General features: G+C 39.0%; 1 protein-coding gene across 3 annotated transcripts in view; it reads right to left on the bottom strand.

Annotated features, from left to right (window-relative positions):
* rapgef1b (Rap guanine nucleotide exchange factor (GEF) 1b) overlaps window positions 1-24,268 on the bottom strand; it is a 30,596-nt gene extending 6,328 nt beyond the window's left edge. Inside the window, exons 1-14 of one of the 3 annotated variants that reach the window (XM_060890381.1) lie at window positions 24,000-24,268; window positions 11,149-11,294; window positions 9,843-10,021; window positions 9,047-9,203; window positions 8,842-8,930; window positions 8,463-8,603; window positions 5,669-5,789; window positions 5,130-5,316; window positions 4,604-5,005; window positions 4,217-4,401; window positions 2,595-2,753; window positions 874-969; window positions 592-683; window positions 67-166 (exon numbers count right to left, since the gene is read on the bottom strand). In XM_060890381.1, the coding sequence (XP_060746364.1) occupies window positions 67-166; window positions 592-683; window positions 874-969; window positions 2,595-2,753; window positions 4,217-4,401; window positions 4,604-5,005; window positions 5,130-5,316; window positions 5,669-5,789; window positions 8,463-8,603; window positions 8,842-8,930; window positions 9,047-9,203; window positions 9,843-10,021; window positions 11,149-11,294; window positions 24,000-24,027 (2,082 nt within the window). In that variant the 5' untranslated portion in view covers window positions 24,028-24,268. The remainder of the gene's footprint in view (window positions 1-66; window positions 167-591; window positions 684-873; window positions 970-2,594; window positions 2,754-4,216; window positions 4,402-4,603; window positions 5,006-5,129; window positions 5,317-5,668; window positions 5,790-8,462; window positions 8,604-8,841; window positions 8,931-9,046; window positions 9,204-9,842; window positions 10,022-11,148; window positions 11,295-23,999) is intronic. The other 2 variants (XM_060890380.1, XM_060890379.1) reach the window with 2 other exon arrangements.
* Window positions 24,269-25,577: the final 1,309 nt, after the last annotated feature.

Here is a 25,577-nt window from a genome sequence, read left to right on the forward strand (position 1 = left end):
AAATGTTAGTGGATAATCAGGAGATCTTAATATTAAAAAACAGTGAAGCTTTGTTATTTAGAATACCTCGACTTTAAGAGTGATGCGACTCATGATCTCTTTGTGATCAACCAGAGAAAGCTCGTCGACCTCCTCTTTGAACTGGCTCGTGTCGGTTGACTTCAACCTGAAACAGAAAATGTTTTACATTAGCAAGCAATCGATTTACAGCCACAAATTTATGAGTAAATTAATAACAGAACGGTTCATTGACAGTTCATTGACTCTCACAGACCGCCAGCCAAGTGAGATATATTGGCATTAGACTGATGAGGCAAGACATCCTAAAGAGACGGATTGTAGGAAGTAATAGTCTAAAATTCCTCTTCTGACCTGTTTTTTTGGGAAAAGTTCTATGGAGGTTATTACTGCTGAAAAAATGTCCCTACAATTGATTAAATTCAAGGTTTGGGATACCAGTGTGAAAGGAAATTAATTTGCATAAATTATGTGGGGTTCTGAATTTCACCCAGTCCTCTACTCTCACAGCTTCAGCTTTTCCCTGTAGTTACTTCCCATTAACTTGTTTGGTGCATATAACAATACATATACCTTTCTTTGGCCAAGGCTTCTTTGCTTCCTTCCTTGGGTGATGGTATGTGAGCAGTAGAGTCATGAATTACATCACAGTGTGTGAGAGGGTCCTGTAGTAGAGAAAGGCAAGTGAACACACTATGGAAAGTTTTATCTGCTGTTTAATGCATACCTGAGCTCACAGATTGTTAGGGTCTTATTGACAGGAGTGACAGTAATGCCATCCCTCCCACCCAGGCCAGTTTTGTTCACAAGTGGGCACACGCCAGTACACACACTTGTACACACACAATTACTCACTGAGTGGTGTGTGCTGTCTCCGTTAGCCTGTGAGGTAGAGTACAGGTTCACATACTCTCCTTCTCCTTCTACGCCTTCATCGTTTGCACTCTCACTCTGTTAAAAAGAAGTAAAAAAAAAAAAAAAAAAAAATTTGTTAAATATTAGACACAAATCCAGACGAGTACATGCACACAAAATGCACAATGCATCTGTGATGAAAATTAGAGAATCAATACCCACAACTGACCAGCAGGTGGAGCAAACAGGGCCGTCTAATAAACTTTGTGTGCATGGGATTACAGAAATTACAGTGGATAAAGACAGAAGCAACCTGCAGAAACTCGTCAAATGCACCAGTAGGAACACTCCTGCTGTGCCTGCTTCCAAACACATACCCACACACACACATACCCACACACACACACACACGTTTCCCTTGGAGAGCAGGAACCAAGAATCCCCGTTTTATTCAGTCAGAGGAATTCCGGAACATTCCACACACACACCCGGGGGGATTAAATGGGGGGAAAGTGAGTGAGGACAGAAGGTTATGTTTCTCACACACTCACACACAGGTCAATCTCTGACCTGAACTGTGATCTTCCTTCACATGTTCACAAGCACACAACATATGGTCTAGTGCTTAAGCACGCTAGTTCTCACTGCCTAGTTCTGTCTTTCCCTCCTATAAACACATCTACATTTCCAGTCCTTCTTTAACTAGATCAACACACTTCATCATATTACACTCAGCTTTCTCATTAAATGATGTCATGTTAAATGCAAAAAAGTCTCTCAGAAGGAAAAAAGCTCACTAAAAGCTTGTCAGTGGTGTGTAATTTCAGCAGTAGGTCTCTTTGTTCTGATGGTGAAAATCCTGCATATCCGAGCCTCTACAACACAAGCTCCAATTTCTGAGTTTGCTGTAATGAAAAGGGGATTTTCATCCACTGTATTTCTATGCAAATGCAAAAACCTGACAGCATTAAAAAACACTATATTTTTATATAGCTGAGGTAAAAAAAAAATGGCAACTTGAAAATAGATGTTGGAAAAAAATGATCCCCTTCCTAAAAAATTCCTGATGTAATGTGTGGGAGTGAACTTTTTAAAGTAGCTGTGAAATCAATAATTACCCCACTTGTTAAGGCCAGGATAAATCAGCAGTGTTAGCCAAAGGCAGTCAGCACCATGTTTTTAATGTCTGCACTTTTTTTTAACTGATTTGTTCAAAAACATAGTGCACCCTACAGTAAATCGATTCAAGTATTCGATTTAAAATGCAAACTGCTTCCACACTGCAATGGAAAATGAACAAATTCCCTACTGTGTTGTTCCTGGTCAAATCATTTCAGACTTAGAAACAGACTCTTCCAAACTGCCCCCAACCCAGCACATAAAACTCATCATGTGGACTCCAATGTGGTTCCATCAATGCACTGTGGCATAAAAATATACACTTGTGTAAAACTATATATGCATTTAAAAAAAATAAAAATAGAATTTCTTTGGAGAACCAAAACGTTTATGAAATGAAGAAAGGAACCACTGAAATGAGAAGTGACTTGAAATACAATCATCAAAAAACCCCATACACACCCAAAGCCACAATGTTCAACAAAAGACAACAACACCTCATATCCATGCAACAGGTCTACATACAGTAGAAAATGTACACCTTTCTGACTCCCATTTATGATGCTGTACATCACAAATACACAGTCGTGGACGTCACTCACCGTGGGTGTGGTTAAAGAGGCATGGCCGCTAAGGAAGGAGTTAGACACAGAAAGGCTGAGGCCGATAGCAGACTCCGCCTCCTCCGGAACGCCAACGGAGGGAGGGAGGAGCGAAAGAGAAGAGGAGGAAGATGAAGAAGGAGAGGAAGAGTAAGACGCCTAGACAAAAGAGAAACAGATGGAAGGGAAGAAAAGAAAGAAACAGCAAGAGAAGTAAATGAGCTATTATCACTAAACAGGAGAAAAGGGAAGCCATTAAAAGAACAGAAATAAATGGAATGTAAGTGCAAAAGAAAGAAGAGTCAGAGATACAGAAAGGAAGAAAAGAGGAACCCAGAGTAAATAAGTGATTACTAGGGACCAGGGTGAGAGAAGGAATGAGATTACTAAGGAGCGGTGTCTGTCATCTGGTCATGAGTTAGCTGTGTAGCAAGGTAGCCAAAGTTGCCTTTAGCCAACACCAGTTAAAGATGCACTGGATGCAAAAACTAATTCTTTTACATTGGAAAGTTACAAAACCCCTTTACATAATAATCTCTTCCTTCAAAAAAAAACAAAAAAAAACCTTTTTTACTTAAAACCAAGACAAATCTGCTTTCCCTAAAACTGCCTGTAACATTTGTCCAATTTTCTAAATCATCCCAATATGATATTCTCTGCTCTTTTTTAAACATTAATCAGTGATGAATGACTTGTGGTCTTTGGTCTGCTTACAGGTAACTGGTGGATTTTGCAGTTTAACTAATCCAGGTTAAAAGAATTAGAATCCTGCAGCAAACAGAACAGAGAACTTTATTCCAAGGTACCAACATTACTAAACAAGTACATCGTCACAGGCAGCATAAACACTATTTTACCAAAAAGACCTGAGTGGATGTCAGTGGATAAGACAGATCTGTGCTAATAGCATCAATGCTAAAGCTGTTAGTGCAATCAGCAGAAATGGAATAATAAACTGGTCCACATCATATTACCATGCACATAATAATAAACCTTTTACAACTGTATACATAGATAGATATACAAGTACAATCTTAATATATCTATTACCTAACTTGTTTTTGTTGATATTGGTACACTGATACTGAGATTTAGTAAATTATAAAAACTGGTCTTTACACTTTGATTAATGCCAAGAAAAATATCAAAGAAATAATCAAATTGTCTGGCCAAATAAAAACACAAAACAGAGATAACGATGATAACCTACTTGATACTTAAATTGACTTGATAAAGAAGATTAAACATTGGCTTCTAAGCCACCTGAATTTTTTTCACATTTAGCTGTATTGCTTATTTATCTAAACAAAAGGCGGTAAATTGTAAATGTAAAAGTACTTATATTACACTACGTACTACTTTCATATGGCACCTCTGCTTTATTCCTTCATACAGGGGCCTGATATCTGCCCTTTGAACAGGTGAAACTAACCATGTGATCTTCTCTAAAGCTTTTCCATTTGTCATTGAGCACCATGTGTACGAGTGGCGGAATGTGTGAAATTGGGTGCATGTTTGTGTATAACAGAGCGATTCCATCACTCAGCACCTTTAATGCTTCCCATGCTTGCACTTATTGTTCTTACATTGGTGTAAATGTGTGAGACTATATGTATACGCACCAGCTGTCGCTGTTTGGGTGGCAGGGCTGGAGGGGGCGGAGTCTCGTAGCTGTCGTTGGACCCATAAACTTCTTGGAATCGTTTGTTCCGCCGCTGTTCATAGATTCTCTCACTCTGAGGAGTCTGATAGAAGACGGATGGCTGTGGCTCTGAGTAATCCTCCACAAACTGCATGTACTGGAGGACTACACACACACACACACACGCGCAAACATCAAAAACTGAATGTAATATGTAGAGCAAGACTGCACAAGACCGCAACTTTAATTGAACACTTCACAAAACACATTAAAGCAGGGCCACACACACACATGGTTCACAGCTCACATGTGCAGTAGGGTTATTGTTTTTTATTAAAACATACACACTGAATGCACCAACTCTTACTCGTTCTGCACTTCTTTTCTGGCAGAGGTGGAGGGCTGTCGCTTTGGAAAGACAGTTCATTCCCGTTAATCAAAGTGGGTGTGGTCAGTGAAGTGGGTGTGTCTTCATCAGAGGGGCGGTATTCATACAGCTGGCAGGTTGATAGGATGGGAACAGAGCGCCTCTTTTTCTGTGGAAGTGCAGGGGGTCGTTCTCCGTTGGATGCTCCCACGGTGCTGAGTGGGACTACAGGGGCACTGAAGCGGGGTTGTGCTGAGCCAGGAGACGTCACAGGAGTCTCACTGAGGCATTCTGGGAGGGGGCTCAGGCAGCTGCTAGGAACCGTGGGAAATGGCAATGGCTCGGACACTGAGAGGTCCTGATGGAGGAAGTCGTAGTCAGGGTCGTATCCGTCTGTGTTATCTAAAGTGAGACAAGCAAAGGGAAAGACAGAGAGAGAAACGGAGAGAATTAACTGTTGCTAGGTCTTCCAAATGGTTAAGTTCAGGTTTTATTAAACCGGATAGCGTGTGTGCGGTACACATACCAAGTGTCTCACAGCTAGTGTTGCGTGAGCATTGGCCGCTGTCCCTCTCCAGTGAGGAAAGCTGCTCATCTGATTTGCTCAGTTTCCCCATAATGCTGCATGGCGAGAGGCGAGGTGAATCCCCACCGTATGATTGGCTGCCACCAGAGAAGCGCCTCTGTAGTAGTTCCACCTCATACTCCTGCTGCTGTTTCCATGGCAATGACAAACAACAACAACAACAGTCTATTTAGTGATAATCTAGTGAAATGCATAAACAAGAAGTAAAGGTCAGGAATTCAAGGTTAAAAAGGTATACAGTATTATTTTGAAAGACAATGGTCACAATTTGATCTGTACCTCTGAAAGTATATCAAATGGTAGACTAATAAAAAACTGCTGATTTAAGGCAAGCTGTTGGTATGAGCACAGCGTTTGATCAATTAAAACTTGGGGGTTTGGGTCAAAGATAGTAAAAACGGTCACTCCACAAGGTAACAAGTTTTAAGGGTTTGAGAGGTTGAAGATCATACAATCAAGGTAACGGTTCGAGTTTGTACCTGTTTGAGAGCTCCATGCTGCAGGTTGAGGCCACAGTTCGTTCTACTCATGGGTGCTACCACAGCTATGCGTGTGGGTGAGGAGGTGGACTGGCGCTTCTTTGGAGGCAAAGCGGGTGGACTGAGGAACAAACGTTCATCAGTGCGTTAGTAATTCTATCAAGTAATAAGGTCAAGTGACTTGCTAATCTCACACACAAGGGCTGATGACTGAACTCACACACACACACACACATGCCAGTAAGGTGACTTCCAAGATACTTCAGTCAATCTAACATGTCTTAGTGGCTTAATCAAACAAACAGGGAAGCAGGGAAGCCAAGAACACAGACCGCCAAGAAGGCACAAGAGGGTTAGACGAAGGTTGATCATGCAAATTCACTAAAAATAAGTTGTTGTTTTTTTTTGCTAGTTGACACTACAATATGTAATTTGCCACAGTGCCACAATCACATGCACATTATGGCTTCCATCCATTTAGGAGGCCAAGGCTGTGTGATCTCATAATGCACCTTCAGCACACCACTGGCTGACATACATTTCTGTCACCACAGGACTGAAGCACGACTGCATCCTGCTCCTGGCAAAGGGTGACCGAACGAGGACAGAGGGACGCAGAAAGATGAGCAGGATGATGAAAGGAGTCCATAGCACATAGAGAAAGAAAAAGGGTTGTAAGAAGAGAACAGAAAGACAACAGAGATAATTCATGATGACAAGAGAAAAGACAGACAAAATAAAGAAGACAATGAGAAAGAAGGAAAGGACACATGTACAGATCATCACGTACAGTTAGATAAACACACACAGGCTTGTATGCACACACACACACACACAAAGTTACATCGGACAAACTTAAAAGTGATGTGCAGCTGTCTACTCGTTACAGACGTTCCTCTTTCTCGTGTGTGTTTTTGTACTGTGAATCTGCCCTCTTGCAGTGCAGTTTAAAAATCACATACATTAAGAGAGACTAGGGCCTCACATTTAAACATAACCTCTGAACACCATGGTAACTGCATTTACCTTACAAGAGTATAAAGCATAAAAACAATAGATAAGAACAATAGATGAAATCAGTAAATTGACTGTAGGCTTACATTTTGTGGTGTCACAACCTGAAACTGAAATTGCCTGAATTGGGATTTCTATTCAATAATCTTCATAATGCTAAAGTGGGGAGAAGTCAATATCTGAAAATGATTAGGGATTCCACAAGTACAGTCCCACTGTTGTGAAATCATAATCATAATCCTCACTGTAAAACATGGTGGTGGTTTCATGTTGTGGGAAATCATCTTTTCATTAGCTGGGAATGAAAAACTGGCCAAAGCTAAGGGGCAGAGTAGATGGAGCCAAATACAGGGCAATCCTAGAAGAAATCCTGTTTCAATCTGAAAGAGATTGGAGGTGGTGGTTTACATTCCACCAAGACAACATCCCTCGTAAGCATACTGCCGAAGCTACACTGCAGAGGTTCAAGAAAAGCCCAGACAAAGCCGATACCTCGATCTGATTTAGAATCAGCGTCAAAATTGCTTTCCAACAGCAGTCTCCAACAAATATGAAAAAGCATTAACAAAGTTGTCAGAAAGGATGGGGAAAAAAATCTTCAGGATGCAGATGTGCAAAGCTTTATCCCAGAAGACGAGGAATAACTGCAGCCAAAAGTTCTAAGTATTGACACAGGGAGGAAAATACTCATTCAACCAACAAATGTCTACTTTTTGTATATGTGCAACTACTGTTTTACAATATAAAGATTTTGTACTTCTAAATCTTACATATGATGTACATGTGAAAAGTTGGAAGTGGAACTAATTTCCATCCTGTAAATGATCTTATTTATCCCAGCAATGCAGAGCGTGATACATCTGACTTGATCTTCAATAAGGACATTGGAATGGAGTGAGCTTTACTGTGAATGACACAATTTATGACTTGTTAAAACACGTCAGGCGATTGAGCACTCTGCTAACGTGCTGAACTAAAGCTGTTACACCCTGACTCGCTCTGGACTCATGGGCTTTTTGTTGTTATGGTAACGCTGACACTAAATGCCATTCCTTGTTTACACGTACATTTGGTTTGGATTAAATGTTACATGCTTGTGAGCAGTCAGTTTTACAGATTGCCAAGTTTAGGGCCCATGCAAACAGCTCACTTTCAGGGTTAGTTGGATATTATAAAATGTTGGGCTTAATAATAAATAAAGACCATTTTTTTTCTGGGTGAACTGTTGAAGAATCCATACTGTAGAATATCAATGTGGAATAAAAGACTCAATGATATTAAAAATCAGTTAATCTTATACAAATAATAAATACTAAAAAAACAACACATTTTCAACGTTAAATGTAACAATATTGAGGCTTTACGTGCATGTTGCTTAGAGGAAATATCTTGTAGTCACAATAATATGTAACAAAAACACAATATTTCTTTTCCACATGTGCCACAGAGGACTCGAATGGACATTATGGGACTCGCTGCTCAGAATACATTACAGCACTCACATGAGTATACACTTTATTCTGAGGGTCCTAACTTGTGTCCTAAGGATTACAAACTAAAAAAATTACCTCATTCTGGAGGCTGCACGTGAAATAGAGAGAAATCAGATCAGTACTTTTTAAATGTAAAAACTTTCAACTTGATTATACCCATTTTTACACTTTTTGTCTGTGAACTGATATATACACAAGTTTTATTTTGTTACCTTAATTTTTTTTTTTGTTCAGATTGAAAACAGAATTGCAGACACACACACGCATAGACATGAACACGCACACACCTGTGCTCTGCTAACTTTAACCCTGGTAGAGGAGGTTTGGGTGGCGCTATTTCTTCTTCCGAGATGTTGGTCAAGTTATCCGTGGGCATGGTCTTGCTGAGGATCTCCTTTTCCCGCTCAGTCAGAGGCATTTCACACATGCTGTACAAGTGAGAGGCGGACAAATAGAAGCAGATGGAAAGACAGATAAGAGATACAGATCAATTGAGCGTGACAAGGGAAAGAACGAGGAAGAAACATACAGACAGATTGTGAGAGACAAACAGTTATAACATTGTGTCAATAAGACCAGACAACAACTTAGTAACTCCATACATATGAATTTCCTGGAAAGTTGAACAGTTAATAAAGCAATGTGGACTGCACATTTAAACCGTACCTCTCCGCTTTGGCCACAAGGGGCGCTGGCTTACTAGGTGATGTCGGAGATGGCTGCTCTTGTTTTTCTATGGTGAGTTTCACCAACTCCTGCAACACACGGAAAAACACAAACACACAGGTTTATATTTTGCTTGTGTACCATACTGCACAAGTCCTTCCCATATATAACACTGGTAAAAGCAGACAGAAACAAAATGTCATACCTTTACTCCATCCAGTACGGCCTTTATCACGGCTGTAACAGTCGCCACGGTTTCTTTGTCATCTAGGTCGATGCCCTCCAGCATCACCTGGTCGGCCCAGCGAATGAGATTTGCCAAACTCTGATAAACTCGATTATGACAGGATGATACGGCAGAGCTGTGGAAATGAAATAAACATTGAAATGTCACCAGCCATACACCACAATGAACATTAACAAACTGGCTATACACTTACTGGACACTTTAATAGGAACACCTGTGTACATGGTTATTTATGCAATTATCCAAACAGCCAATCATGTGGCAGTGGCTCTGTGCATGAAATCATTCAGAAACTGGTCTAGGGCTTGAGTTAAATTTCACATCGAACAAACCTATAGAGAGGAATGTGTTCTAAATGTTAGTTACTGCCAGACACACTATTGTGAGTCTGTCATAAACTGCTTATCTCCTGGGATTCTCAAACATAGCTGTATATAGAGTTTTACATAGGAGGATATGGAATAACATGGAAAATAACATGAAACATCAGTGAGCGATAGTTTTGTGGGCAGAAATGCCTTGTTTAGGAGAAAGGTAAAGATAGAATGGCCTGACTGGTTTAAGCCGATAAGCAAAGTGAATGGAAATGCTTTAAAAGTGTGTGTGTGTCTGCATGTGCATGTTTTACCCTTTCCATAATTCCTTTGGAAATTGAGTTTGAAGTTGAACAGTGCATCATTCATAGAAAAAGCAATACACCTAAAAATACACACACAACCCTCATTCATACACACACCCACACACACACACTCACCTGTGTTGGATCCTTGCCTCCACTTGCATGAGGGGAAGAATGGCCTCTAGGACTTTGCTAGCAGAGCCAGGCAGCATCTGGAGCACTTTGGTGTCCACAGACATCTTGTCGACTATGGTCTTAAAGTATCTCAGTGCACTCACCACCTCCTTCTCCTGCTCCTCCAGTCGACTCACCTTCTGCAAAAAACAACACCCAAATAAAACAAACAAATACATGTTAGACAGGGTTGGAAGGGCAGGAAGCAGTGTCAACATCGCAGTATAAGAAGTCCAGCTGTGCTGCAGCTGTATGACTGTATAAAAATTGAAACAGCTTACTTTACTCTAAGCAACTACACTGTTTTATCAAATGTTTAAAATTATTCAGTGCTGTTCCTTCGGTTTGACGTTTCTACTAATATAAAATTGTTGTTGACTAAAACGCTTTTTCGTCTAAGATATAATGCTAAAATACGCCAGTATCATATGACAAAATTCTGACATGCTACATTCAAAAGTGCTTTTATAATAATGAAATAAACAAACAAACAAACAAACAAACAAACAAATAAATAATTATAATAATATAATGTAGTACCTAGAGTGAACACTGGGTGTCATCATGATACAGAACCTAACTGAAATACGGATCAGCTCCCAGATCTTTTCCCTGAGGCCTACAATAATTTTGCTTTGCTTAAGGGCAGAAATGCTATCGAAACAAATTAACTGAAAGTCTTTTTTTTTAGAAATATGTCAAACTTTTTTCTAGATATTTTACTCTCCTAAATAAAAAAAAAAGATCGGAACCCTTATGTGGTAAAGTGAATGTTTGGACGGAGTTCTGCGAGCCGTGTACGTGATTAATGCCATAGTCGATCACGGTATTTACGATAGGCTTGTAGAAGTTTTAAAACATATGTGAATATACTGACACGGTTAAAGTACTCGGATGCATACAGAATTTGAACTATTTATTCTATTTTCATAGCTAGCCAGTGGTAATTCATTTTTTGTAGCTTATTTATAGCTTGTGCAGTTTGTGTAGGCCATGCATAATGTTTTACTTGTGTAGAGTTTGCAGAGTTTAAGTAGACTATGGGAAGGTTTGTAAAGAGTTTGTATAGAGTTTATGCAGAACCTGTCAGAATTGTGTAGAGTATGAAGACCTTGTTCAGATTTTATGCAGAATTTAATGCACACTTTGTGTAGATTCTGTGCAGAGTTTGTGCAAAAGTTTGAGCACATTTCGGTTAGTAGTGAGCTTATACAGAATTCAGTTCGAATTTGTACTGTCTGTACAGAGTCTGTGTAAAGTTTATGACCTTGTTAACAGGTTTCTCTGTGCTCTTGATGGCTGGTTCGGGAGCACTCTGTTTGCCCTTCTTGGATGGAGTTCGCTTGATTTTGGGTGAGTGGAACTTATCCATCAGCTTCATGGTGAATGTAGAGATATGAGACCTCTGAGAGTCTAAAAAACATGACAAAACAACAGAGAGAGAGAGAAATGAGGGACAGACAAGGATGAAGAAGAACAAACGAAGATAGTTTGTGTGATCCTAAATTAAATCTATCTTGCAGCACCTGGAGTTGTTTAAGGGAACAGATGGGGTTTTAATGCACCACTGAACTTCAACTGAAGTTGGCTTGTTGGTTAATGATAGTGTTTATTCGCAGGTTATTATTATTTTGCACATGTAAAAGATGAACACAGTTTCAAAGCTTCTTATGATATACAAGGTGAAAAACTGCTTCCTGTTCATTTTCATTTCTTTTCTAAACTAGCTTAATAATTGTAATCATTCACGTTTCAATACTAAGCACATCTTGTGTGCTAATTACACAGTCATAACAACACACAACCACTTAGGACATTTTGACCACTTTTGCAAAACTCCCTGGAAACGCAAAACAAAATAGCATTTCTAAAAGGAAGTTCACGCTATGCTGAATTAGACCACCATTCATGAAAAGGAAATGTGGCAATCAGTCAGACACTCACTACCCCCTCCACTGACATTTTCTCTCTCACACTGGCACACACACATAGACACACACACAGACACAAACATAGTGACAAATGCCCAGCCACAGAGAAGTCATACCACCACAGAGAAATGGGCACCGCTTCCTTCTGTGGATTAAAGGGAAGCTGACACAGACCCGATGACTCTCTCTCGCTCACACACGTACACACGCATACTCGCACACACATATACAGCAATGATAAGCATCACGACATAGACAAGGACGCTCCCAAAAGAGATAAACACAAACAAACTCAGACTTTTATCATAATTGGAATTTTATGGAGCACAATCTTGACACACAGAGAGAGTGAGGGAGAGTGAGAGAGAGAGAGAGAGTGTGTATGTGAGTGAGTGAGTGTCTGCCTGTCTATTGTATAGCTATATTATGGTGTAGCAAAACGTGATAAGAAAAGATAGAGATAAAGCAGAGACATAACCATGTTTCTATGAAAGCCATATGCTTATAAAGCTCACTGCGGTGGCTGAATATCAGAAAACAAAATCTCTGTCCCTGCATCGTCTTTTACGCACGTTATCTCTTATATGCCATATGTTCAACAGCATCCGTGGTGCTCGTCATAACATATAAGTTATATCATAACCCACGTCATGACACATGATGTAGCTTAAGACATATTTATTACGAGGTAAGAAAGGATTAAAATTGTTTGTCTAAAATCCACACAGCTGCCGCTTCTACGGTCTGATCGCAAAGTGGCGTATTTACAGTGACTGATAAACAGTAACAGCATCAGAGGCTTTGTCATCAGTCTATTTAACACCCCCACAGACTTCCGAAAAAATATACTTAACTGATGTTAAATACAGAATATAAAGACACTTCTGTATGTGTCAGTAAATACCAGGACTGATTTTAGTGTACAGGATATTTCGTAGCTGAGTGGAAGGTCTGAGTGGTCCTTCATAAACCGTTAAACCTTTAGCATAAAGTGACGTAAGCTGTCATTTCACACATATGTTAAAATGTTGGACTATTGATAGAATATGACCTAAGACATGACACATTTCTGCCTTGTGACCCGGGTGTATCAGCTAAGTTCATTAAGAGACAGTGAACAATGTTTGTCTTACAGTTTTATCGTTCTAACGTGTGTGTGTGTGTGGAACTGAACAATACTGAATTTACTGTCAGTTACAGCTGTTAAACCACTAGTGACCAGAAATGGGATCTGACACTGTGTGTGTGTGTGTGTGTGCGCATTTCAGAGAAGGGGGCGGTAGTAATAATGAACTGGTCGTAGAATATTTGGGTCTAAAAAATGGAATTCAGGGCTATGTAATGACTTTGCAGGAAACTGCAACTGTGTTATCAAGTGTGTGTGTGTGTGTATGTGAGTGTGTGAGTGTGTGTGTAGTGTGTGTGAGTGCGCATTTTAGTGTGAAATCCATTGTTAATGTGAGGGGCTCTGCCCTTCCGTCCTGAGAGTGCCCAGAACAATGCCTTATGGGCAAAAGCGGAAATCATATTGTAAATAAATGAGTTGGAACTATGCCCATACCTGAGAAAACACACACACACACACACACACACATATACATACGTGTGGAGTTAGTTACTTTGATTAAATGATAGACATACCCAACATTCTGCATTTTGACTTGGAGCTCTGCAATCTGCAATTTAACATTAGAGTACATCGGTATGGGTTATTAGTCAAAAAATACTGCAAGAAAGTAGACTTTGTCTTTCCAGTAAACCGGGAGATGAGGTAATAAGACATATATAATCTTGAATCATCTGCACAAATACTCCATGTTATCACCTTTTATCACAGTAAATAGAGCTACAACCAAGCTTCAGAGCAACTTTCCTCAACTTCACCTACTGCCCTTAAACATGAAAAGTTGTAAATTCTAGTTTCTTATCTGACCAATTAAATAATTTATTGCTAAATTATGAAAGTCTACCAGGTGACACCTGCATTGAAAAGCCTGATTTTAAACAATTTTTAGGCAATCAGAAATTCAACACAGACTCAACATTAATAGGGACTCATTCACAGACTGTACAAATCTATTTCTGTAGCTTAGACAGAAAGAAGAGAAAGAAGACAATGATGAGGAATTTTGAAAAGAGTGATTAATTGAATAACAAGCGATTAGATTCAGCTTGCAATTTCTGGCTGTTGTTGAATTGCCTTGTTGATTAGAAATGGTCAATGGAGAACGGCCAGGCAGGTTCAAGCTGACAGAAAGGCTGCAGGTGGTGTACAGAGGTGTACAGACAATGCACAACAGAATGCTCAGAATGCACAACAAATCTTGAGGCAGATGGGCTACAACAGCAGAAAACCAGGTCAGGTTTTACTTCTTTAGCTGAGAACAGAAAGCTTAGGCTGCAGTGAGCACGGACTCACCATAACTGGTTAGATGAAGACTGCAAAATCGTAGCCTGGTCTGATGAGTCTGGATTTCTGCTGAAGCACACGGGTGGTTGAGTCAGAATTTGGCACCAACAGCACAAATCCATGGATCCAAACTGCCTTGTGCCAACAGTCCAGACTGGAGGCGGTGGTGTAATGGTGTGTGGAATGTTTTCTTGGTACATTTTGGGTCATTTAATAACAATCTTCCAATGCTTGAATGCTACAGACAATGCGAGAATTGCTGACCATGTTCATGTCTACATATCCAAGATTTACCATCATCTACTGGCTACTTCCAGCACGATCAGCACGTCATGATGCAAAAGTCGTCTCAAATTGGTTTCAGAAACACAGCAATGAGTTCAGTGTTCTTCACTGTCCCAGCCACCAGGTCTGAATCCAGTAGAACACTTTTGGGATGTGATAGAACCGTATGTGTGTATGTATATATGCATGTGTGTTACTGCCTGCTTCAGGGCAATTCCATTGCACACCTCTAACTAGCAAGCTGGGGAAAAATCCATTCACTCTGAGTGAGGTTTCAGTCCATAAATCGACACACAATCTGCAGCTACAGACATGTCCATCAGTGTCATGTCCAATATCCTACTACATCCAACATCCGACAACATCAGGAATATTTGACCCTAGGTGCTTCGGTGCGTTTAATCTTCCAAAAGCATGGGCAAGGCTAATGCAGAGACCACATTCATGAGATGCACTTTTTTAGATGAAATAAAAAACAAAAACAAAACAGGACTTCTTTCCAGTTGATCTGTCTCAGCCCATTTCTGACCAACATCAGCTGACAATTTGGGACTTTTTCAAAACAGTGATGACTTTTTATGCTGAGAGAAAAAAAATAGCTGCGGCAACACATGGGCATATAAATGGACAAGTAATCTGAAATCAGATTAACTTGTAAACTTGTTCAATCAGTGAACAGCAGATCCAAAATATAGACAATTTGGCAGCATCTTGTTCAGGCTTTACACTGATGTTGCTAAAAAGAAAATGTGTGTGTGTGCAGAGAGTGGAAAAACAAAAAGAATTTTATGTCAGTGGACAAGAACGCTAATTTTTTTTCCAGGACTGTGGCACGGGTCTGGTTTAAACATCTATGTAATGATACACAGCTCCTTCAATATTTTACCTCAGTGGAGACCACAGTCCCACCTTTGATTCTACTGGCTTAAAAGATTGTCAAAGTTCACTAAAAAAAAAATTCACCAGCAAGTAATTCACATCCTTCATCCTTTTGTCCTATTTGTCAAATGCTTGTTCTGCGGTGGCAAATTTTGTTGAAACGTGCTCTGACTGCTGATTTCTCTGAAAATGTAAAAAAAAAAAAAAAAAAAAGGCCATGTAAGTACTCGTTATTGCATGAACACCAGGTTCAAAATGATGGCTTACTTCAGACCTGTACAGAAAAGGATGCTTTATAGCTTTTGTTTTTGAATAGCAGATCATGATCACTTCAGAATGTATAACGCTATTTATTGCGGCAACGAAACAGGAAGAACCGAGAGACTCTTTCACACAGATAAATCAGATCAACTTCTCTGTAATTGGATAATATTATTAATATTATATAATAATAATGCATCTTGCGTTAAACTCTGAGAAAAACACTGACAAAACATACTTAAAGCATTTTACTTCGTTGTCACTTACACACCTGTCACTGAAACCTTATGGTCCACAAAGCTGTCACTTCCTGCTTAGAGGCTCCGCCCATTTACTTCCTGTCTGGACGGAGACTTTATGCCTTAATTTCCTGTGCCGCCCCAATTTCCTGTGCCACCCATCCTGAATACTAACCTGTGAGCTGCTCGGTCGTATACCCGCTGACCAACACACAGCAAACACACATATGCTGAGTGTAGCCACAGCTACAGTAAGTGGGTGTGGCATAGCAGCAGCAACATGCTCGCGCTAATTAATATTTATTTAATCTGTTTATTGTGAGATTTAAATGACGTGAGAATCTTCCTTAAAATTCCTTTTCCATTTGGGAATTGAACAGGACCTCTTTCCAGTTGATCTGTTTCAGCCCATCTAATCTAAATGATTAGACCAAGCTCATGAACAACTGGATCTGTGTGTCTAACTGGATCTCATAATTATCAATCTTTCCTGAACAATATCTTGTGTTACTCAGTTCAGCAAAGTTAGTAGTTTGAAAGTGGATTCAGTGGGGTACAAATAAACGCGATGTACAATAATGAACAAATGAGCTACGAGGAAATTTATTTCCCATAAACATCATGGAGCATATGTTGGGCAGCGACAAAATGAGCTATAAATATATATAATATAAAGCTATATATAGAGCTATAATATAAATTTATAAAATATCTAGCTAGTGTGTAGTCATCCGCTCGCCATCATTTACACCTGGCCACATTCACACCCTTTATTAACATGTATTCTGGGTAATCGGATCAAAACTGGACATCTGAGATGCAAAGCTGTTTACACCTTACATCATGCAGAATCATTACGAGTATCTCGAATGATCAGGGTTTCATACACCGTTTCCGCAACCTGCTCACGCATGACGCACGATAAAGTTAAGATAGTCGAATCACTAATTCCAGGCACTACAAACCCAAAGCTTCTGCTTCGAATCCACAGACAGATAATCATTGGCCTCATGCATGCACAGCAAGTAAAATACATTTGGCATCAGAGTAGCAGCAGCAGATTATTATTGAACGATTACTGAATTTGTCTGGTCAGAATTGAGCAAATCAGGGCTTGAAATGATTGATTTGATAATATTTTCATGCTGTGACAGATTATTTGATAAATACCAGGAAAATTGGATTGCAGTTAGTGATATTTTCTTTAATTATGCTACGTTCAGAGTTCTGTAGGGGTGTAATTTTGTTTATATGGTTAACATTTAATGTTTCTAAGTAATCAACAAACAATCAAATATTTTTAAATAAATCAACAAACCGCAATTTTGTTATGTGGGACTGTGAGGTAATGTGAGAGATGGTTGATTTTCAATCAGTATAATGGGAAGCATAATTCTCTATGTATTAAAATAATTCTAATCAGCGAGCAGTAAGGTGACGTAACCTAAAACCAAGACAGTGCTGGATTCTGAGCCGTCAGACTGTGCATTCTGAGTTTAAACGATCTGTTCCTGTTCAACCAATCAGCACTGATCAGCATTCTAGGTACACACAACCTGCTGATCGTGATCCCAATATAAACCTACCCATAAACCCCTTCTCCGAATTGAAAAAAAAATACAAATACATTAATACAAGGGCCTTAAGACATAGCCTAGATAGGAGGATGAGGCATCTATCTCTCCATTATGCAGAAACTCCTGTGTGAGCCCATCCCCCGCTGAAAACCCATGCAAACACACACACACACACACACACACACACACACAGATCAAACACTCGCAGGCGTGTCTGAACAGGGTGGACCTCCTGTACTCATGTTGTGTTCCACATTCCGTCTCTCTGTCTCTTGCGCTCCACACACTGTTGGTTTGCAAGGTATTGTTTGGTAAACACGGCAACACACACAGCCACACCGTTATGAAATGACAGGAGGGATAGAGTGGGATTAGGTTGCCAGTTTCAATAACACGGGTTATTTCCCTTGTTCGCACACATCTAACTCAGACACGTAAAGAGGTAATAAAGAGACACGACATAAGCTACGCAGCGACAAAATTAGAGCCACATAAAGAAACTTCGACCCAAATTTATAGACACGCGCAAGACAAATAAGAAGCATGAGCACACCACAAAGTAGTTAATAATTCCTTCTTAAAGTCCATGAGTCTCCAGTGTTTTACAGGGTTTTACATCCCCTACTCCGGTGTTGCTTGGTGTGGTTTGTCTGCCCTCAGTTTGACTGGCTTAAATGAGCGCTTAGAGTAAAGCCACAGTCTCAAAAATGCTAGGAATATAGCCCACGTTTAGCACTGGCCCTCACAGCCCTTAAAATATACTGCAAATCGGGGATAAACCCGTTAACATTTTGTAGACTTTCAGTCCTGTCTGGCTTTCCAAAAATGCTAAAACCTAAAGATTAGAGTCCCCTAGTACGTAAGCAATACTCGTACGTTTAACAAATGCAAACGTATTATTCAAGAATATACTTAAAACACAGACAAGCCAGTTTTGAGCGGTTTGAAAAATAAAATTTAAATAAGAATTATAATTGTCAATCATTTTCGACAATGTACACCACAGCGTCTCAAATCTGATTGGTCAAAATGTTTCTTTTCTATAACACTAGGTTTGATAACAGTGCTGGCTGTCATTCAAACGATGTTATTGTGTGTAGGTTGCGCCACATGAAGTAAGCTTTAATAAAGACGCACGTTAATAAGCATCTTGTTAATTATCGAAGAAAAACTGAGTAATATTTAATATGCTGCAGCTTTCTGGAAGGAGCAGTTTATTTAACATGTACGGAAGGAGGCTCCAGTGGCAGCGTTTTGTAACAGTCTGTATGTAACTAACTTTTCTGCCGTTTTCTGCCTAACTTTTCTGCCGTAGTTTTCCTCTTTAAAATGACTTTTGTTTTGTCTCAGTAATGTTCAAAAAGAGAAACTAAGAGCACTAACATGTCTTACGGACTTTCCATGACATTAAAGGAAACTATAAATGGTTAAAAAAGCCTGACACATCATTCATTACAAAATAAAAATTTGTACTCGTAAAGAGGTCATGTTGTTCGTAAATAATAGTTGTTAATTATTTTAATATAACAGCACTTCTCGTCAGGTCTTACTCCTTTATTAACAACCAATATTCACCGGTCTTATCTTAAATATATATTAAGTCAAAAAGAGCAAGATGACAAGTGTCATGCATTACTGATTAGTAGGAGTTCTCATCCAGCTACTCACTCTGAGGCTGTGATTTACCTGCATTTTGCTCCTGCTTTGCTAACCAAATCAGGTCAGCCTCTGTCGACCATGCTTGGTTTCTCCCACCTGTATTTCCCATATTAGCCTTGTTTTCAGTCGACTTTGTTTCCAACAAGAAGATGCGTGTCCCGTGAGCTTAGTCCAACCAGGGCACTCACTGTCACTTTAATATTCTAGCGATATTAAAGCGATTCAAAACCAATCCAGTGCTTATGATGAAAAAATGGACAAAGAAAAAAGATTTATTTTTTAGTCTGAGGTATATATAGGTATATATATCTCAAAGCTGTTTAACAGCAATCCAGAAAAGCTTGCGTCAGGGTTCAACAGGCTGAACTGAGATATGCTAATCCATGGGAAATATCCAAAAAAGTGTTTGATCAGAGGTATAAATAAAATAATTAAATAAATAAAACTTTCCAGTGTTCAAAAAATGATAAATTCTAAATAAATAAATAAAACTTTTAAAAATGCTTGAAGAAACAGTTCCTTGTCCATTCACAACTCAGCCTACATGACTGAATATGAGGAAACAGCAAAGGCAAAGTGTCTCCATATAGAACAAGGTCTTACTCATCCCTCTGTCAGTCGCATGACCTAAAATGACTCAGGCATCAAACTGAGGTGAATTCTAAAAATACACCTAAGAAAAAACTGTCAAAGTTCCCCAAGTGTCAATCCAACAGCAGATTTCCATCCCATCAGAACTTCCCAGGACATTAGGACAGTCCCGTTTCCACTGAATCCTGATTGGTCTTGCGGCACACTAATGTAGAGCTCCGAGAAAAAATATCTGTCCAAAACAGATTACAAAAACACATCCTTCCTACGCATCCATTATGACTTATGGTGTTGCAAAAGCTGAGGCTTAATCAAACACAAACATACTTATGGCTTCTGACTTTTTCACCTAGTCAGCTAGCAACATGTTCCTCCAGCCATATGTTCATTACAGCTACTGTACTGTATTGTTTTTCTCATCCCTCCTCCTCCTAGATGGGAAATCAGGCCTGCACTCTCCGCAAATCGCACATTCCTTCTTCTTGCTCACACACACCCAAAACAGTTAATTACTGTAGCTTAGTATAGTAAGAAGATGCCTTACATTTGGAGAGGAAAAGTACAGTGTTGGTTTCTGAAGCTCCAAATTACAGTTTATGGATCTAAACCTGGAGTCCTGGGAAAGAAACTAGGCGCTTCGAGCTACCAAGAAAGTAAAGCTAAAATCTGACCAATCAGACAGCATGCCTACACGCCTCCAGCCAATCACAGTAGAGCAAAAGCCAGCAGAGCTCAATTTGAACCTTCTGACATCATTCCTGCCAATCACAGCATGAAGCTATTGAACAAACGTGAACAGGAGCCCTGGAGCATCACGAATTCAGGTGTGCGTCTTTGTGTGTCTCTGTGTGTGTGTGTGTGTGTGTGGTTGTATACACGCTTCAGGCACCTCAGTCTAATGTTATGAAAGAAGCAACAATACTGAATAAATGGCATAAATGATATGAAATAACTTGTAAAGCTGTAGCACAAATTAAAAGAAATTAAAAGAACAAAGAAACAGGGAAGAAACATGGCTGGCTTGACTGACTAAACTAGACAACTACACACACCAATACAAACAAAATTCATTAAGACCCCCCAGACCAGTTTCTTACACAAACATTTCCCCTTAAGTACTTAAGCACATGGCCTCATGAACACTTAAACTAATAGCAGTACTTTGTCGAACACACACACACCTCCACCACAATACATACATCTGCATGGCCACATACACACTCTCTAAAGCCAAGAAACAGAAGTACTGTTTCAGAGAAGGAGCATTTCATAGACCCCTAAGATGAATTTGAGCTCTAACAGTAGCAGCAGCTGTATGGTTTTAAAACTTCATTGTTTCTACACGAGAATGTGAAACTATAACATTTTATCTATGCATCCGCCATTCATTAGCAAATAAAAAGAAATGCAAACGGTGGCAAGTCCTCATTTTAAGAACCGCTTAAGGCCAACACACACACACACATTTTCCTCTCTTGGTTCATTTCTCACTACGCTAGGGAAGTCAAGTGAGGTCAAGTTTGGCTTCCGGGTTTTGTTGGAAGAGAGAGAGCAAGAGAGAGAGAGAGAGAGAGAGAGAAGACAAGTGACAGGTTTTGTCCTGAATGATAGATCAATGATTATGTAGCAACATGGTATCCATGGCAACACAAAGCCTACTGGGGCAGCTGATGATGCCAGTGCAACCACCAGCAATGACATACTACCCCCCAAACACACACACACACACACACACACACTTTCTAACTGCTGCCCACACCTAAAGCAAAAGCACCTCATCAGTGGTTCAAAATCACACACTCACACACACACAGGAAAGACACACGTACACATACAAATTAACACCATTATCACCTGTGCAAGCATAAACACATGTCGTTCATTGCTGCTGACTCTGTATTCAAGTGTACACATAAAATCATGTGTGCATGCATGTGCGTAATCAGTCTTTGAAATTTTTTTTTTTTTAAATTATTTATGTGTATAAGAAATAATACTAAAAATGTATATGGCAAGTCTAAGTTAGACATCCTGAAAAAGAATACTGTGAAGGCATCGTGTAGAGCAATTAGCGGCAATTACTGACACACCGAAAGACTGGCTCATATACTTATGACATAATTAAGGAAGAAGACTAAAGCAGGACAAGATGTTGTTTTAGGGGAAAAAATTTATCACTAACGTATCACTAATGTCCTATCGTTTATGAATTATTTTATACCACAGGAATTTGCAAACACCTGCAATCTTTTTAGGCAGATTAAAGAATGAAATAATGTATTATTTAATCCACTTTATAGTTATGCCCAACTGCCAATGTCAAACAGCCCATTGTTTTTTCTTTCTGTTTTCTCTACATCTAGAAGACTTAAAGTTACAGCTGACACTGGAGACTCCTTCCACAAAACTCAAAACAAACGACGACATATCAACAAGCACATACTTTATTGATCAGTGTATGTAGACTCTGCGAGTCCTTGTTGTGATAGAAATGACAATGAATTAAAATGACGCCATTTATATACCTATCCTGAGTATAGTGCCTGAGCCGCTGTTAAAGCAAACTGATCACGGTCTGTTGATGACTTAAGGAGCAGTCACACATAGCACAGGAGCAAAGTCACCAGAGTCCATTTATTTTCGATGAGAGGTGACGACTTCGGGCGACATTTGACATGAGCAACAGTTAGTGTAGTGACTACATGTTGGAGTGTTCAGCGACTTGACAAAAGTTTATGTAAATACGGAGGGACTCGGGGTGGTGACAGCCAACGGGAGTGAAGACAGTAGAGTGCACGAGATTCATGGCAAAGAGCTCACACTGCTTCTCTTTCATTTTTTTATGAGACTTTTAGATGTATACATAAACACCAAATCTCCATCCAGATTATTGCATTTATGCAGGACAAATATCGATGCTGGTTGTGCCACAAACGTCATTACCACGGCAACTTCTTGCACTGACTTCATATAACAGCAATTAGCAACATGCGACATGCATAAAATCACCGTATGAGTAAATGTTGCATTAGGATCGAGAATTAAGCAGCATCGTGGTGTAATGAAATAAAACTGATCGTCAACCCTTTTCACATCTGCTTATCTGTGCGCCAACTTTTCCACCGCAGCCAAGAATAAATATTTCTGGAGGCAGACAGACAGGAAGCAATGTCTTGCCTCTTGCACAATGTCACTGCTCTCTGTTGACGTTTAAAAGGTCAGTCACCCAGAGTGCACGAAGAAAAAAAAAGAAATTAAGAAAATAAGTAAACTAACTATCTAAACAAACAAATAAATAAATCAGATGGTGTTGATAATTTCAGGAAATATCCAGAAAATGAGCATTATTAATATTACTACTACTAATAATAACAAGAATAAAATAATACATGAATAAATAATAACAATAAAGTTCATTAATTTGTCATTAAATCTTGTTCAGGTTCAATGTGAGCACAACAATTTAATGCAAAACTAAAACAATATGCAATAAAGCTATTAGTTTATTGATTATATGAATTTAAATGCATATATAAGCAAGCACAATGTGTATCTATACACATACATTATTATTATATATATATATATATATATATATATATATATATATATATGTATATGTATATATGTATACATATATATATATTGTGTGTGTGTGTGTGTGTGTGTGTGTGTGTGTGTGTATAAATCTATAAAATATAAATAATCTGCACATAGGGCAGAATTCAGATTCATAACCCGAGATGTATGATATTACAATCCAATACAGATTGTTTCCTTACATTTTCAAATTAAACTTATTTATAAAAACAATAACAAGATAATAATAAATGACATCATGGCACAAAACTGCTAAAAATACCTCAGAATACCGTTACATGTGTCTCGAGCTGAAGCTTTAAACAGTCTAGACTGAGATTGACAACAGCAGCGGTCACTGCGGTTATATCTAACAACAGTCTATTTAAACATTTATATCTTAACTAAATTCATGTGAGATCCCATAAAAACAAATAAAACAATTCAGGCATATTTTCGGCGATGTGTTTTTTCCACAGAGAAAGCTGGAATAATCCGTTCATACGTGCGAAAATGGAAAGAGAGTCCAATGAGAAAACGGGACTTTAGCCGTGAAGCTAACGGGAGCTAACGCAGGCTAACGGTTTTGTATAATACGAATTGACATTGGACAGATTTGTTTGACAAAAATAGCTCTTTTAGTGTGCAGGATGTGTCCGTTTGTCGCATGTGTCTGCGCTTCTTCTGTGTTTTCTTGCTTTACTCACCGTGTTTGCTCTCTATTTTCCCCGACATGGTCGCCCGGCGCTGGAGGCTGGAGGCTTCACAGAGAAAACGGAGGGTAAAAAAAGCAAACAACGTTCCTCAACGCACCATTTGTCCAAATTTCATTTCAGTTTATTTGATTTTTTTTCCTTCTTTAAACGAATATATCCTCTGTCTGTCGCATTTTGGCGAGCAAAATGCTGCTCGCGGTCCCACACATACACACACACTATCTATCTATCTATAGGCGCTGTGCAGTGCAACACATAAGCGCCAGGCTAGTGATAAACGATTCACAAATGAACCGATTCCTCTGACTGACTCCGATAAAGTGAAAAGATTCGGAAACAGAGTTTATGGTCTTTAATTTAATTTATCATCGCCAGGTATGCATTATATTAAGTTAGACTTTTTTAAGAACAACAACTTCTTCAACTGGTATTATGTCACAGATTAATAATTATAAGTATTATTATTATAATAATAAGTATTATTATAGTGTGACTAATATAAAAAAGGATTAAAAATCCTGTTACTATTAATATATTAGCGTTAATAGCATATCCTTGACGATTTTTTTGCTCTATAATATCAAGAAAGAGAAAAAGAGAACCCTGTGAGAAACAAGTGGTTATAGTTGAATGAATTCACTTCAATGAGTCAGTTGGAAAGATCCGAATCTGTCAATTGTAATTCCTATCACTGAGACAGGGTGCAACCGGGGCTGTGATTTTCAGCCAGGACACTTTTTACTGGACAAACAGCGCCCCCTATAGAGTGTAAATTTAACTCTTCATATTCTGTACTATACAATTCATCTATTCATTTAGTCATTCATTCACCTTCAGAAAGCACTTTATGCTGGACAGGGACTGGTCATGTTGGGTCTGGATCTATCCCTGAACTACACCCTGAATGGGACACCAGTCCATAATATGCATAAGAAGACACCATACACACATCAACACTCTTATTCACACATCAGGGGCAATTAAAGGTAGCCAGTCCACATACTAGCATGCTTTTGGGAGACAGGAGGGAACTGAAGAAGCCGAGGGGAAAACTACACAGAGGGAAACCCAAATAGAGTGTACATGCAAAATTCCCCACAGACAGTAACCTGATCTTAGGATCAAATCAGAGATGCTGGAGCTGTGAGGGAACAATGCTAACATGCATCATATATAATACACACAAACACACACACAAACACACACACAAAGTGAGGGCCAAAAGTCTGAGACCTACACTGAAAATGTGGAATTAAAAAAAAAGTTTTAGAATTTTGAAATATTTAAAACAGAGAAAGAAAAAAGTAAATATTCAATCCTTTCAAACTGTGATATTCAAGAACATTTCTATTTCTAGGTCTCTATTTATATGTCAGAATTTCTTCATGATCAATTTCTTCAGTTGAGGCGTGTGTTCAGACGACACTAGTGGATCTGATTTAAAATGGATCATAATCTGGTTTTGCCGGATTAAGTGCATGCTGTTATTTAAGAAAAAAAAAGAAAAAGTACCAAATACTAAGGAACTTTAGACAACTGCTAACATCTCACATTAAGTCAAAGAATGAC

Source organism: Tachysurus vachellii, chromosome 17, assembly GCF_030014155.1.
Source record: "Tachysurus vachellii isolate PV-2020 chromosome 17, HZAU_Pvac_v1, whole genome shotgun sequence".
Classification (NCBI taxonomy): domain Eukaryota; kingdom Metazoa; phylum Chordata; class Actinopteri; order Siluriformes; family Bagridae; genus Tachysurus; species Tachysurus vachellii.